Below are 17,529 nucleotides of genomic sequence, written 5' to 3'. Positions count from 1 at the left end.
TAACTACATTTACATGTATCTTCAATAGGGTATTCTCCTAATATAGAGGGGGTGCACATCACTTCCCCACCCTCTGGAAAGGCCACTGCAATTCACCTTCATTTTCAACATCATTTCACAGAATATAATTCATTCAATTGACTTTAAAATTCAGTTCAATTTAATCAAATTGAATTCATTTCAATACAATTACAATATCAATTCTTTCACATTCCATTCAATTCAATTCAATGAGACCAAATGACACAAAAGAATAATCCAAAACATTCCATTCAAGGTCAATTCAAAACTTTGAATCATCATAATTTGATTTGAATACCTTTTAATTCAATTCAATATTACTCAATTTTAGGTTCTCAAACTTTTTCTTTGAAGGGCCAGATGAGACTCCAAGTAAACCTGAAAGGGCCAGGGTGAAGTGGATACTTAGGGGAAAAAAATGTGCGCGAAGCGCAAAGATCCTTGCGGTCGGGTTCCGAGATGCTCTCTTGTGGAATCTGGTCCTTATTTTGGGAGCATTTCATCCAACAAATTTATAACAGTTTCATATAGAACGCAGGCAAAATTAGAAAAGATTTCAAGAAACATCGAGAGTCAATATTAATGATAACAATATTGTAGTACTTTGTTAAAAGGAATCTAGATTGTACCTATATATACCTGGTATTGGGGAGACAGATAATGTCTTGAAGTATCAATATTTTTTTGTAGTCAAAGTAGAATGAATAATAGAGCATGTCTGTTGTAGACTATAACAAGGATGTCAGCCTCCTATAGTCACTTTCAATACGGGAAACGTGACAGTCTGTCAGCAACAAGTTGCTTGAACCTTGGCACAAAAGGTGTAATTGTCAGACGAAGGCACTGGTGCAAATGTTTACTGGTCAAGCAGGGGCCGCGGGGGGGGGGGGGGGGGTTCAGCCCCCCCCCCCCACTTTCTTCCAAAACCATGTACAAAAACGTAAAAATGACCATATGATTGTGATTTTTTGCATGGTGCAGCAACCCCCCCCCCCACTTTGAAAACCGTTCCGCGGCCCCTGTCAAGGTACTTCGGTATGAGTTAGTTCTTTAAAATGTTCATAGTGGAAAATGCACTTTCGCACCTGTATGTAGATCCAAACATGGTGAGAACAGCGCTGGTCATCTATTATAGATCGAACAGACAGAAAAGACTCCACTAAACGATATTTAAAAGTCAAATTAATTTGACTGCCATTACTTTTATTACGGTTAGGTCTACATGGATACACAATGTAATCATATTGAGCTATGTTTCATATTGTGACTTAAAAGTTATTAAAAAACCCCAGCAGAGTCTCGAGGGCCGGATTGAGAAGCTCCACGGGCCGGATCCGGCCCGCGGGCCGTAGTTTGAGAACCCCTGCATGTTATTGTATCCCAATAAATTTGCCTCTTTTTTAATGCAAGAAATATCAATGCAAACCCTCGGGTTTGTCAAAGTTTGGATTCTTTCCTCCAAATGCAGAATAGTTGCAAGGTCTAATGGGGGGGGGGGGGGAGGGGGGTGCAAGAAAATTACATTCAATTCCAAATCGAGCAATAAGTCCCCAAATCAAGTCGTATGGTTATTAAAACACTAATGTAGTTGATATGGGTTCAAATGTAAATTAACGATCTTGCAGCGCCCCTCTTAGAATGGATACGCACCTTAGACATGGCCTTGTAGATCATGTGACCAGCATTCTCTAAGCTACCAACAGAGGGCAGCAGATACATGAGCTCAGGTTCTGGGAAGCTACTGATGTTATGTCTCTCCTGTATAGCCTGTCATAAAAACAAATTCATGTATATACAAATCTTTAATACTTTCATGTGACAAGATTAATGAATGAATAAACAAACAAACAAACGAACGAAAAAAAAAATAAATAAAAAAAAATAAATAAATATGTACCTTTAGATGGTCAAATGCATGTATGCTGTAGGTCAGTTCTAGGACCCTTGAGCAGTTTGGCTGACGGAACTTCTTCACTTCACCGATCTTCATCTTCATGTGGTCCAACGGGCTGAAAAAAAGGTCAACAGTGTGTTTAATACACTTTCAACATTCTGCATTAGAATCCAGAATCACATTATTCCTTTGTATTTCGAGCAGTGTTGTGTGTTTCATGTTGGCGTTGGATGTTAACTTTGAGAGAGCTGTGCCAACATCAAACTTTAATTCGGGAAATGATCATCTTTAAGACATGTAGTCATTGCCATCGTCACCATCATCACCACCATTAATCATATTAAACATTATATAACCATTATCATCACTACCACCATCATCACCTTCATCGGCACCTTCTTCTTCATCATCAACATCATTATCATCACCAACATCATCTATCATCACCACCAGGGTTGGCACGTTTTAAACGGTGTGTTTTAAAACATGTTTTAAAACGCGTTTTAAAACACCCGTTTTTTTTACACAAAAAAAAGTGTTTTAAAACACTGCATAGGCTTGTGTGTTGTAAATTTGCATGGATGTGATTTTAGATGAATGTTTTTTTTCATACTTTTCTTTCTGAAGTGGTGTATTATTTTCTTCTAACTAATTAAAACTCTTTCTCAACACCACTCCTTTTCTCCTCTTTCTCTTTCCCCCTCTTTCTCTTTCCCCCATTATTCTCCCCTTCTCCATGGCTTTGTCATGTTCCTTTCTTCCCAGTTCAGTTGTGTACATCAATCCACATTTTGAATATTCTCATTGTAACAAACATATCTGAGTGTTGTGCTAACTTTTTGGACAGGGAAAGAAACACTATTTAAAATAAGCTCAAATACATACATGTAGTAGTACTTGAGTGAAATGGTAGTGTTGCACAAGCATAATAATATTTTACAAACCGCCGCCTTCCCGTATAAGGGCCGTTAGCGCGAACTGTTAACTGCTTGCTAACGGCCTTTCTGCGGGATGGCAACGTGCAAAGCGCACTAACGGCCTTTGTGCGGAAAGGCGACACGCAGTGCGTGCTAACGGCCTTTGTGCAGGAAGGCAGGTGAAACTTTGTGCTTTGTAAAGATAAAGAAACATTTAAGATAATCAGCAGGCAAACCTTAACAGTTACCCTAACAATCCCAGGGGACCTCAATGGCCCCCTCAAAAATTTATATGATAAATCTATAAACATGACAGGTCCACGCCATATCATTCAATACTATTTTAGGATGTATGCATGGGTATGTGGTTATGATATTACACAACAAGTGCATATGTCAGACCCCGAATTACACAAAAACGTGATTCATGTATAAAGCCAATTGTTCTTTTGTTAATTATTGCCAATAATTTCCATTCCCCCCCAAAAAAAAAAAGTCAAAAACTTTTTATACTGAATGTTTTTCTTATATGCATTTGATCTAAATTTATCAAATGAAAAAAATAAGCAATTCAAGGGCTTAGTTTATAGATTTAACTAAAATTGGCATAATTGATTCAAATGAAATAAAGCATTTCTTGATTTAATAAAATTAAGCTTTGAAACCCCATAGATTACAGTATGTCATTTTCTTCCATTGTGAAAATTCTTCTCGCCTTCCCCCCTAGATTGACAAGACTCAAAAAACCCTGAGACTACATGTACATGTATAAGGAATAAACTTATAAAATGTCAACTTTAGTGGGTTTTGGGGGGTATTCAATTTCTATGATTTAGTATTTTTTTTTTTAAATTTGAATCTTTCTGTTGGAAATTCAGTAACAAAAATTGTAGTCTTCTCTTACTTACTCCCAAAATGTATGTAAAACATCAAGAGCTTGAATCAGACTGTATAGTTTAATTGATTTACAGAAAATTGCATCATTCGCTGGAAAAAAACGTTTAAAAACGATTTAAAACAATAAAAAACTGTTTTTTTTTTATAAAAAACGTTTTTTATTACAACCACCACCGTCATCATTATCATTATCATCATCCCCATCATCATCATTGTCATTACCACCACCACCACCATCATCATCATCATCATCATCATCATCATCATCACCACCACCACCACCACCACCACCACCATCATCACCATCATCCTCATCATCATCATCATCATCATCACCACCATCATCATCACCACCATCATCATCACCACCATCATCATCATCACCATCATCATCATTTTCATATTCATCATCTACATGTTTTTCATCTCCATCACTTGTTCTAATGAGAGAGTTGTGCTATGATAATAACTCAAATTAAGTGTGGTGTTCCTGTTTAGTTTTATCAAGCACTCATCAATCATCATCACCTTCTAGTTTGTTTGACACCCAAAACACTCACTTGATATCCTTTTGTTCTAGCGACAGAGCTGTGCTGATGTAAAGCTCAAATTCCGACAGCGGTCTCCCCGCAGCCACGCAGTCTCCATCTGTCTCCAGGAAGCGCTGCTCCAGATCCGTATCCTTGTCTTCATTGGCTTCGATGCTAACTTTCTGGAGCCGGAGACTCTCCTCCAGGAGGTTCACCTCCTTGGAGCGCTTCTCCTGCCCGAGGACTGCGATCAAGTTGTAGGGCTCTCGAAGGTTGAACACTGAATCCAACTGTAGGAGGAATGTAGAAATATATAATTGGATGAATGTGAACATTGTATTGGATCATATAAAATTTGTAATAAAAAACACTACGTATTTCCATTTCCTTACTAAAGCTGTGTATTGTAGATAATTAAAACATGATCGATTCATATAAAATTTCATTTATCTCAGCACACAGACTGAATTATCATTGGCCTATAGGCAAAAGGCAATAAAATGTGCAACAACCCCCTCCCCCCATAAAAAAAAGCCTGTTTCTAAATGCTGACACTTTTCGGTATGGAGTATGAGTTCAAACAACCAAACATTGAACTAGATCAAAACTTGACAATAGAATTATTCCAGTGTGAGCTTGTGAACATTTTTAATAATAATGACAATTTTGTTTCATCATGTTTAGACTTTTTATTTGGCTGTTTTTTGCCATTGGGGCTGAATTAAAAGTTATGAAATAAGAATTGACAGGATGATAAATATGTTGCTAATCATTTTTCAAATTCAATCAACACTCACATACAACCACCATCAAGCCCATGTATTAAAATATCAATCTCAAGAAATGATGATTTAATTGAATGATAAGAAATTCCCGACAATTCTTCACACCAGGGTGACCAGACATCCCGTATTTCCCAGGGTCTTCCTGTATATTGCTCCTTTGTCCCGGCGTCCCGACAAACCGTTCCCGGGACGCCTATTTGTCCCGCATTTCAGAATATTGAACAAAATGTAGTTAATACATTTAAAACAGATGACTAAGCAGAGGCAACAATAATAAAATCGATAACTGTAAACTTTAGCAAGTTCTGCGGTGATGTTCTTGCTAACCCAATACAACAAACGAACTTGCCTCCTGCCTGTGTGTGGCAGGCTATACTAGCTAGGCATGTAGGATCGGAGCAGATTCTCAATGGTGCAAACAATCTCACATGATAATTAGTTTTTCCATCAAAATAATCACAAAATCGGCGGGAAATTGTTATAATAATATTATGGATTCTCAGAATACTGATTCGGAGATGTAATCGGAGGAACAAGTTATTGAGTTTTCATAACTAGATCTCGTTGTTTCAGCTCTTGTTTTGAGTCTTGTTGTGTATGATGCCACGATGTTTCATCTAATTTTTAAGTTTGACAATGTTTCACTTTAAACTTTTCATTCATTTCTAAAACATTTTAGTTTTTTTTAATTCTTAGAATATATTAAACAAGTGGAACGCCTCTGGCAGTCTCGCCTGCATTATGCAATTCGATATAGCAGCATTGCTTCCTTTGAAAAACAGCTAATGAATAATTATTCACAGAAGAAACATTAATAAGATATTAAAATATTATGTCCATTGACCCAAAATGACCTTTGACCATGATCATGTGACCTAAGGATTGTGCAAAACTATCATTCATACTTGATTACCCTTATGTCGATGTTTCATGAGCAAGTACCATAAACTTCCTAAGTTATGATGCCAATTCACACATACTCCCAACACAGACAGAGTACATTGACCTGTAAATGACCTTTGACCTTGGCAATGTTCCTGAAACACACACAGGGTATTCAAGGATACACTGCTGCTCTTATGTCGAAGTTTCATGAAATAAATCCATAGACTTGTAAAGTTATGACAATTCCACAAATACCCCCAACATTACCAAAGTTTGTTGACCCTAAATGACATTTGACCTTGGTCATGTGACCTGAAATTAGCACAGGATGTTCATGAACTAGATCCATAAACTTTTAAAGTTATGATGACAACTCCTCAAATAACCCCAACATGGCCAAAGTTTATTGACCCTAAGTGACCTTTGACCTTAACCATGTGATGCAAAACTCAGGCAGGATATTCAGTGATACACTATTACCCTTATGTCTAAGTTTTATGAACTAGGTCCATATACTTTTGAAGTTATGACAACATTTCAAAAACTTAACCTTGGTTAAGATTTCAATATTGATTCCCCCAACATGGTCTAAGTTCATTGACCCTAAATGACCTTTGACCTTGGTCACGTGACCTGAAACTCAGGCGGGATGTTCAGTAATAGTTCATGACCCTTATGTCCAAGTTTCATGAACTAGGGCCATATACTTTCTAAGTTATGATGACATTTCAAAAACTTAACCTTGGTTAAGATTTCAATGTTGACGACGCCGCCGTCGGAAAAGCGGCGCCGCGCCTATAGTCTCGCTCTGCTATGCAGGCGAGACAAAAAAAAACGGCAAATATCATTATGATTTTTGTTAGATGATTGGATTTTTTTGTTTGCTTGAAGTTTGAACTTTTTCCTCTTTCTTTCTTTTCTATCCTTCTTTCTTCATCCTTCTATCCTTTCTGCTTGCCCTTTTTTTGTTCCATCTATCTTTATTCCCTATCGTTTTTTCTGAACCTTTCTCTTCATTTTTCTTTCTTTCTCTTACTTTCCATCTTTATTAAACTTCTTTTTTTCCCTTCATTCTTTCTTTCCTTAAACTTTTCTTTGCTTCCTTCCCCCCCCCCCCTCTGCTTTTCGTTCTTTCTCACCTTCCATTATATATATTTTTTTCATTCTTTCCTCCCTCTCTTTCCTCCTTTCTTTATTTTATTCCTTCTCATTATTTTCCTTTTTTCTTCTTTCCCTTTCTGCTTTTCTTTCTTTCAAATGAAGGAAACATTTTTCTTACTTTCTTTTTCTTTCTCTCCTTTTTTTGTCTTTCACACATTTATTAATCTTCCCTTCCTTTCTTTCTATATTTATTTCAAATGACGGAAACCTTCTTTCATCCTCCTTTTATTTTTTCCTTCATTTTTTTTTCTTTCTTCTCAATTCATTTTTTTTTTTCGTTGTTTCTCTCTCTCCTTCATTCTTTCGTTCATCCTCCCTTCCAATTCTTTATATTTTTTCACAAGTCTAACACTGTGTAGCCTTCTTTGTTGATCTTTTTGTCGATTGTCCCGTATTTCATTTTGTGAAATCTGGTCACCCTGCTTCACACTCACAGTGATTCAGTTCAATCAAAGATCCCCGAAATCTTTTCGTGTTCCTTGCGTGAAGAAAACCAACAAACACATTAAGCAGCTAGTGGGACTGTACATAAAGGTCTACATGCAAATAACACAGAGCAGAGCCAGGATCTTCATCGACAATAGTAATTCAAAAGCAGAGTTTTAGGAAGAAAATTAAAGAAATATACAATTAGAATCAATTACCTGTTGTGTAATCATTCCATCTTCTGTTACTACCCAATGTGTTGTTGCTTGACATGATGAAAATAAAACAGAAATTGTAACCAATAGCAGAACTCCGCGTACAGACTCCGCCATGTTTTAACTCCCATTTATTTATTTATTGGAAAATTGATTGTGAGCGCTAGCATAGCTAGCTAGCTAGCTAGTTAGGCCGCCAATGCGCAATTTAAGCGGAAGGCTCGGCGCTCGAGTTGATATATCAATTAAAAATTTATGATGAAATTGAAAATTGGTCACGTTCTCTCGATTTTGACACGCTTAGCGCCCCCATAACAAAATTGGATTGGGGATGTATTGATTGTCTGTAGTTTGCTAATTTGCTTTCTTAATTCCCTTTTAAAGGCAGATGGGGGGGGGGGCTTAATTAGGGGCCATGGACCCCCCCCCCCCGAAAGTTTTCATGAGTAGGCCTTAAAAGAGAGAGAGCTAGAGAATAGAAAAAAGAAGATGAGAACAAAAAGCTGTAACATTATTTTCTGGACAGCTGACAGTACACATATTGTACAGAAATCCAAATTTTTTGGCCCCTCAAAATTTTTGACCCATCACTGTCGGCATCACGTACACCATACTGCTGGGGTTATGAATGAAGTTTACCAGTCTCCCGGAACTAAATACTTTTCTTATATATTTTCCCTTTTATATTATATTTATTTCATCTATTTGTTTATTATGATGAGAGTGACTATATATAATTGTCACAACTGTTCTTAATTGCATCTACTAATTTGTCTACTATAGAAATATTCGTTATTTATGCCTTGTTTTCATTCCACTTGAATATTGTTGTCTTTCATCTTTTCTTTGCTCTTATATTTTCTTCTCTCTATGTTCTTTTCCCTGTTTTATTTTTTCTTTATTTCCTTTGTTACTAAAAGTGTTTTTTTTCTTTTCCCCTTTTATATGCATTAATTATTTTTTTCTTTCTTACAGTGCGTTTTCTTTTAATAAAATTCGCCTTTTTTAAAACCGTTTGAGATTCGAGGCCTTGATCATGTTGATATTAGGCCAATATTGTGGCACAATATTGGCCTAATATCAAGGCCTCGAATCTTAAAGGGGAATCCAGCCTTGGCCATAAAATATTGTGTCGGGAAGGAGAAAAATAATTTAAACAGAATGGTGAAAGTTTGAAAGAAATCGGACAAGCAATAAGAAAGTTACAGCTGCTTTAAAATTGAGATCACTAATAGTATGTAGATTTCAAATTGGCAACTAGGTAAGTAAATTATGACAAGGGGCAAGGACAACTTTCCCATGCATAGGCCATGTACTTTATTATCAGGGATTTGTGGTTATCTCCTATAAGTACCCATTCCCCTGGGGCAGTAATCTAAATATAACCCAGGTAGTATATTGCTTTATGTCCTCATGAAAGAAAAATATAATTTGAAATAAAACTTTTGGGAAAAATGACATTTTAGCCATAATATGTATTGGGGTACATGGAAGAGTAGTCCTTGCCTTACATCACTATGACGTCCCATATGCGGCCAATTTGAAGTCTCCATGAGTATAGTGATTACCAATATTTACAACTTTTAAAAATTCATAACTTTCTTGTTGTTTGTCCAATATTGTTCAAACTTTCACCTATCAACTTGTCTGATTTTTCTTTTTCTTATAAAAACAAGTTTTTACTTGGGTTGGATTCCCCTTTAACTCATTTCTCCATTATAGGCTATTCCTTAGAATATTCCGGGTCGCCTAAATGATGGGGAAGGACTTTATTTATGACAGTGTTATGTTTCAGAATTAATCTAGGCCCGCCGTTTTTTTTACCTGGGAATGAACTTGCATATATGCAAGTTCATTCCCAACGTTCAGTTTTATTTGATTAAAAAAGCATGCAGATCTAGCGATCCATATAGGCATAATCTTATTGACATTACATGTATCTTGCAAATCGCAATTATCCGCCCGGGAAAATATGGCACCCCGCATGGCTCATATAAAAGCTTTTGTTTTGCTCAGCTAGGACTGCCCTATCAAATACCATTTCCCATGAGCGGTGAGCACGGTCGTCCCCTAGTCTGCTGGGCAAACCCTTCGCTCGAGTTAAGGGTCTGAATGTGCAGCCTACTCGTGCCTTGTGTACTGAAGGCTCTCTCGCTCTGAGCAAGTTTTGTATGTGCTAGTCTTTGCGTGGAGGCACACTTGTTGATCAAAGTTCCAATGAGGGTCTGTGCCTGCAGACTAGTCGTCCCCTGCCAAATAGGGGGTTGAAAAAAACAACTTAACGCACCACAATCTGTTCAAGTTACGCAAGAACAAATGAAGGAAATAGTAATGGCGTTAGAAAAATATAACCGATTCGAGATTTTACTATAAGTTGACTATCAAGACACATCTTTATTACCGAGTATCTCTAAAATTCTTGAAAAAGTAGTTTACAAGCGATTGTATTCCTTTTTGAACAATAATAATATCTTAATTCCAAATCAATATGGTTTTAGAGAGAATCATTCAACCGATTATGCTATTTTACAATTATTCGACAAAATATCTGATTCTCTCTCTAAAAAAGAACACACTGTTGGGATTTTTATGGATCTATCGAAAGCATTCGATAAAATAATGGATCAACGCATTTTACTTAGGAAATTAAAGAGATATGGAATCAGGTGGGTGGTTTTCACAATCGACGCCATTATATTTCTTTCAAATAAAAAAACATCCAATATTTGTACCATGAAATGTGGAGTACCACAAGGATCGATTTTAGGTCCCTTGCTATTTTTGATTTATATGAATGATATTGTAAATGCATCTCGAGAATTAACATACGTTTTATTTGCAGACGATACAAATGTCTTCTATTCCCACAAAGACTTAAATATACTCGTCCCGACACTTAATTTAGAATTAAAGAAATTATCAAAGTGGTTTAAAGCTAATAAACTCTCCCTAAATATAAGCAAAACAAATTTTATGTATTTTAAACACATTCAAACTAAACATATGTTCCTTAATATATACATAGATGACATACCTATCATTGAAAAACAAGAAACCACATTTTTAGGTGTATGGATTGACTCAAATTTAACCTGGAACAGTCACATTCACAATATTTGCATGATGGCATCCAGAGGAATAGGAATTTAGTTTAGATTAAAATATTATCTCTCCAAAAAAAATCATTATTTATGCTTTATAATTCGTTCGTTTTATCCCACTTATCTTACTGCAACTTAGTATGGGGGTATAGTAGTAAGGTAAAAATAGAAACGATTTTCCGTCTCCAAAAGAAAGCACTCCGCATATGTACTCATTCACATTTCATTGCACATACTGATCCAATATTTCACAACTTAAAGACATTGAAAATTAAAGATATTAACATTTATCAAACGGCCATATTTATGTTTAAATTTTCATCCAATATTATCCCGATGATTCCATTTCGCAATTTTTTTGTTTACAACAAAGACATTCACAAATATCCAACACGACATTCAACAGATTTTTTCACTTAACCAACCCAAGAATATTACTCGCTCATAAGACGATACGCCACTATCTGACCATGGCCCAGATATTTGGAATGCATTGCCACATGATATTAAACAATGTACATCTCTCTATTCGTTTAAAGCTTCGTTGAAAAAATTTCTTATTTCTAAGTATACCTAATTTGATTCACCTGCACTACCCACATGCACACACTTGCACTTCTTTTTACCATTTTTTTTCTACCAATATATATATATTTTTTAATCTTATATTTCGTGACGATCAATTTATCAAATATGATTTATGATGGTTTTCATGTAGCCCCCTCTCCTGGCTGCTATTGCTTCAAGCACCTCTGTGCTTATAATAGCTGGCCCCTGTATTTTACCGAACTATATCACATGCTTAGGTATGATTTAATTATCAGTCTTTTCTGTATTATTTACAATGTATCTCTTTAATTGTCACATTTAAATTGTATTCATTCAATTATGTGAACATGTTAATTTATCATTGATTTATGAATAAAATGCAGAAACTCCTGCAACTGAAAAAAAAAAAATGATATTTCATGCATGCATAATACTTAAGCATATCAATGCCTGGAAGACATAAAAAAAAACAATATTTGTATTCTTTCCAGTTCAATTCAATCCAGTATATGCATTGGCGGCGGAAGCCAAAAAATTTAGGGGGGGGGGTCCACCTGAAATTTTGGGATGGACACAGGTAAAAAAATTTGACAAGCAAAAAAAAAAGAAAAAGGTTATCAACCTAAATTTTAGGGGGGGACCACCCAATTTTTTTTGACAAGCAAAAAAAAAAAAAGGTTATCAACAAAAAATTTAGGGGGGGGGAATGTCCCCCCACCTCAAATTTAGGGGCCGGGGGGGGGGGGACAGGACCCCCCCCCCCCGCTTCCGCCGCCTGAGTATATACATATGTATACAAAACATGTAAATTATCCCTTTGCGTGCGGGCCCGTGAAACCGGATACCCCTCCCTGCGGCGGAGCTGTTTTTGTACATTGCTGGTATTTGGATCTGTGGCGGTGTTTTCCTAATCTATTGCTAATTGCGCCAAACTGAAGTATTTTCAGGATTTTTAGTAAATGTAAAGATGAAAGATCAGACATTTTTCTTTCTAGAACTAAAGGTCTCGCTTCTCAAACCAACAGAATAGTTAAGAAATTTATGAGGAAAAAGTTCTGTTATTTTGCCAAATCTTCGCTTTTTCCCAAGTCAATAGGCACTGTGTACAAAAATGCGTAAGGGCAATCAGCACGCGCGGACAAGTCGGGTTCGATCGATACCGCTTTGTTGTCTGCTCTGGTGCCTTTTTTCGGCATTGCCTATTGTCACGCTCCTCATGAATGGTCTCTTAACCCCCTTGTATACAGATCATTTGCAAAGTGAATAATTACGACGATAATCCGTTTTGGGTGAAATCACAGCATACCAAATACCTTTATTTTCCAGAATGAATAAAAAAGGGTGAATGTTCCCCGGGTTGCAAGTACAATGATGATGCTGCGCAACGAAAGTCCGAAACTATTTTGTGATTTTTGGCTTCTGGGCTTTAAGACGGTGGCCTCAATGTTTTACTAAAATCGCCTTTTGTTTCTCCTTTAATGAATTATAGTTTGTAATAAAAAGATTATTTTGTTCCTGAAGATTGCATACCAGTCTTCGATTTGTTTTCCTGTTGCAATTTCAAAGAGCGAAGGAGGTAAATGTGACTCAAATAGTGGATCTGAAATCATACCTCCCAACGCTCTCCTCGTCTTGTTCTACGTTTCATTTTTCTATCTCCCTTTTCCCTCCAAAATAACCATGCTACCGATTACTGTTCGTCACAATGAGAGAAAGTAAATTATTTTTATCTATTGAAATTGTAGCATCTGAATTAAATATATTTATACATCTTTTTCAAATATTTGGGTGTTGATTCTCACCAGGGTTAGCGCCCCCCCCCCAAAAAAAAAAGGTCAACCTGTCTTTTTTTTTCTTTATATGGATCCTTTTCTGCTACGCTATTCGCCAGAAAAACAAAAGAAAAAAAAAAAGAAGAAAGAAACTGGCGAAAAAAATTAATAACATTTTTAGGGGGAGGGTTAGGTGTAAAATTGAGAGGGGTTTGTCGGGACACGTCAAACAAACATGTTTTTTTTTTAGGTGGATGCCTCAACGTAAATTCTTATTCTATTTCCTTAATTTCCGGCGAGGAAACTTTTAGTTCATTGTTAGTTTTAGCGTTTGAACTGATTATGCTTTTGTCGAATTTTCAATGCAAAAAAATTCACCTGCTTGGGAGAGAAAGAGAGAATGAGATGAAATTCTTCCAAAACCTAACATGACACATTCATTCTATAAAATGGCGTGAGTTACAAATTGAGGTGAGGGACTAGTATTCTATAATTCTCTATAAGTAAATATTCATGAAATAGCAAAAGCGCACATTATGGTTTACATTATACCTTTTTGGTCCATTTCCTCTTTTTGCCCTTCCATCCTTTCTGTCTTTTTTTTCATTCTCCTATACATGTATCTCGATTTGCATTTTCTATTCTTTTTTTAAAATCTCACTTGCATCTTCTTCCATCCCTCTATGTATCATCACCCAGGGGAAATTGTATTTTTTGTGAAGAAAGCACTGTCATGCTCAAGAAGAAAATGTTCTTGCCATGTCTTAAGCGCCTGCCATGTTTTGTCAATAAATGAGTAAACATTTATTTTTTTAATGTTACTGTCCTAATATGAAAAGCAGTAAGAGCTTTTTGTATTGCTAAATACGAGAAGCATTCAGTAGGTCATCCTGACGAAATATACTAATCTTCCTTTTATTCAGGGCGTTGGCTATTTGTCCCCTGCTCTTTTTATAAGGAATTTGTTTGAGCGTCCGCCATGACTTTCTTTTTGTTTGGGGAGTGCCGAGATCAAGAACTACATGGACGTTTTTCATTTTCAAAAGAGCAGAGGATAAACGGTGTGCAAAATTCCTTTATTTTCTGTTTGTTTCCTTTGAAATAGAAGACAAAAATAAGAGCAATATAGGATGAGAGAACGAGAGAAAGCGGAGGGGGGGGGGTCAAATATAAACCAGGGGCCCGTTTTATATAAAATTTTCAATAACACTTGAAAGCTACTGAAATCCTTCTATTTGACTGGCGGATGGTAAATTTGTTTAAATTATTGCGCATTTGTCAATATAAAATGTACATGTATAATGTATTTATAAAACGGTGCCAATTAGGGATTTCCTCGTTTTCCCTTTCTCTGGTTTCTAACCTGTAACCGAATGTATTATCTACAGCTTTCATTCCCTTATATCTATCGTCTTTCTATATCCCCTCCCTTCTACACCGTTTTTTCTCTTAGTTCTTCTCATTTAAATTATATCTGTATCGTCTACCTTCTTCCCGATTTGGATTACGAGGTATATACCCGCCCCCATCCCCCTCAATCCTTTCTGATTTTTTCTTCTCAGTACCTGTCATTTTACATTACATCTAACGTCTCCCCCCCCTCTCTCTCTCTCTCTTCATCGGAAAAGGTTCAGAGAGAATGCCTCGTTTTTGCCAACTTGTATCGGAGATGGTTGGATTTGTGGGCCTCTCGTTCTATTTCATCGTGGTCATCATGTCGAAAATTTTGGGGGGTTTTCCCCCAGTTTCTCAAATAATGTCTCGAAAAACCTTTTAAAATTACTATTGTAACTGTCATTTCACAATGAATTCTATATCATCTTCCATTTTCTATATTGATAACATGGGTAGATATCTTTCGCAAAAGACAATATGATGATGATGATCATCATCATTGTATAAAAATGCACAACTAAACTATTTGTGAACTTGGGGCTTAGGGTTATGGCAAGACAGGCCTCAATCTTTCACTAAAAATAATTTTCTTTTTTAGATTTTTTCATAAATTATATGTCTCATTTAATTTGATTTTCCACGCAGCTACTAGTATTATAATGATAAAATAATTTTGTTCCTGAAGTTTGCGCACCGGTATTCGATTTGTAATATCCTGAAATTATTTCAAAGTGTTAAACGAATGAAAGTGACCAAAATTGTAAGTCTGAAATCATACCTCCCAACTCTCTTCTTGTCACTTTCTACGTTTCTTTCTTTATCTTACTATTCCCTCAAAAAGAGCCATGATAGCAATTACTGAAAGTAAGAGAAAGTAATTTTTATTGAATAAATTATAGCATCCGTAATCATGTTCTTTCGTTTTGTTCGATTATCTCATTCGTTTTGTTATATTGTCTCCTTGATTTCACAGCCGAAAACAAAGTAATAAATAAATCATTAAAAAACATTCACAATAGTTAGAATTCATTTTTGTCTCTATCGTTTTAATCGTTCAATCTCATAGTATATACAGAGGCAGCGGAGTTGGTAGGAAGTTTCAGTCCTCACCCCTTTCAGCAAACATGTACAAAAAAAATCCGAAGTCTATATAAATTTATGATTTTTGGGGGGCCGGTCCACTCCCTCCCACATTCAGCTCAACCCCTCCATTATCAAAAACGCTCAGTGGCCCCTGTTTTTTATTTTAAAAAATCAGATATTTTGGTTTTGATGCTAACCAGGGTAAGCGCCCCAAATGATTGTTTGCAGTAACGGAAACAATTTGTTTTCCTCTATGAATCTTTTCTACCACGCTATTCGCCGGTTAAAAAAAAGAAGAAAGAAATTGGCGAAAAAGTAGGAAAATCAATAAAATTTGGGTCGGTATCAACATTTTTTTTTGGGGGGGGGGGGGTGTAGGTCACACATGAATAAAAGTTTGTAGGATTGAGAGGGTTCTATCGGATGACACACCAGACAAACAAATTATCATCCTGTATCATTTTATTTCCTCCATTTCGCGCGAGGAAACTTTTAGTTCATTATTGATTTTATCATTTGAAGTGATTATGTTTCCGGCAACTTTTCAATGCAAAAGTTTTCATCTGGGAGAGAAAAGGAAATAAGATGGAGAGCTTCTAAAACCTAACCTATTATAAATTCATTCTGTAAAATGACATGGATTAACAAATTGTAATTTTTTTTTAGCCGCTTCACCCCCGTCCCACAGCTCAACCCCTGCACCATAAAAAAACATTGCTGCCCCTGTATAACATCTTTTCCCAAATATTTTGGTTTAGATGTTAACCATGGATAGCGCCCCAAATGCAATTTTTTTTGGGGGGTCGTAACGGGGAAAAAAAGTGGCCAAGACGGTCTTTATTCTTATCTTTTCTACCGCGTTACTCGCAATTAAAAACAGAAAATCGGAGAGAGGAGACAAACAAGCAAGTTTATAGTGTAGTTCAGAACATTTCCATCTGGGGAGGGGGCAAGGTCAAACAAGAATAATGATAAAAATTCGTCAGTATGGCAAGGGTCTGGGGACCGAGTTGCGACAAACAAACGTTGTGGGATTTTTTAAAAGTAATCTAACCAAAAAATAAAGTCATGTTGTTATTCGTTTAAGTAGATATTCATGGAATTTTAGCAAAAGCGCACTTGTCTATTCCCCCTTTTATCTCTGTCTCTCATTCTCTCTCGTTCTCCGTGACATCTGAACATATTTTTTCTATAATTTCCCTAAATGATTCTTCGTTCATCCTTATATATGCATCATCACCCAGGGGTAGCGCTTTTATGCAATATGAATCACTGACGGATGTCATAAGCACCTGCGTTGTCGGTAAATGAGACAATATTTCTTTTTAGATACGGTTTGTTGGTCGAAAAAAAAATATTCATAAAAGCTTTTTGTATTGCTAAGTACGAAAAGCATTCAATGGGTCATCCTGCCGATAAACACTAATCTTCCTTTTGTTCGGGGCGTTGACCATCTGTATCCTGCTCTTTTCGGAAGGAATTTGTTTGAGTGGCCGCCCAGACATTCTTTTGTTCGGATAGTGCCGATATCATGAACTACATGGACGTTTCTTTTTTTTAAAAGAGCAGAAGATGAATGGTGTGCTTAACTGCTTTCTTTTCTCCTTTTTTTTCAGAATAATAGACAAAAATAATAAGAAGGGGGATAATGGGGAGAGAAAAAGTTCAAAAGTGCACCAAGATCAGCTCAAAGTACTAAGACATAACAAGCTTTTTGTTTTTCTGAAAATACAATCGATCAATGAAACCAAGGAGATATCATTCTATCTAAAGTGATATCTCCTTGATGAAACAAATAAGACGAAAATGGTGAATAAACGCGTACTATTACGTGACGATCTTGCAGAAAAGATAGCGTACATCTATCAGAACAACGATATGGATCAAATCACGTGATC

At 36.2% G+C, this 17,529-nt stretch overlaps 1 protein-coding gene across 1 annotated transcript in view; it reads right to left on the bottom strand.

The window, feature by feature from the left end:
* The window catches only part of LOC129268195 (tetratricopeptide repeat protein 17-like), a 34,281-nt gene extending 26,336 nt beyond the window's left edge, over window positions 1-7,945 (bottom strand). Inside the window, exons 1-4 of the mRNA XM_064104821.1 lie at window positions 7,735-7,945; window positions 4,290-4,549; window positions 1,919-2,030; window positions 1,672-1,788 (exon numbers count right to left, since the gene is read on the bottom strand). Coding sequence (XP_063960891.1) covers window positions 1,672-1,788; window positions 1,919-2,030; window positions 4,290-4,549; window positions 7,735-7,848 — 603 coding nt within the window. The 5' untranslated portion in view covers window positions 7,849-7,945. The remainder of the gene's footprint in view (window positions 1-1,671; window positions 1,789-1,918; window positions 2,031-4,289; window positions 4,550-7,734) is intronic.
* Between the last annotated feature and the right edge of the window lie 9,584 nt (window positions 7,946-17,529).

This window comes from Lytechinus pictus, chromosome 9 (assembly GCF_037042905.1).
Source record: "Lytechinus pictus isolate F3 Inbred chromosome 9, Lp3.0, whole genome shotgun sequence".
Lineage (NCBI taxonomy): Eukaryota > Metazoa > Echinodermata > Echinoidea > Temnopleuroida > Toxopneustidae > Lytechinus > Lytechinus pictus.
This window is presented reverse-complemented; position numbering and strand designations above follow the sequence as displayed.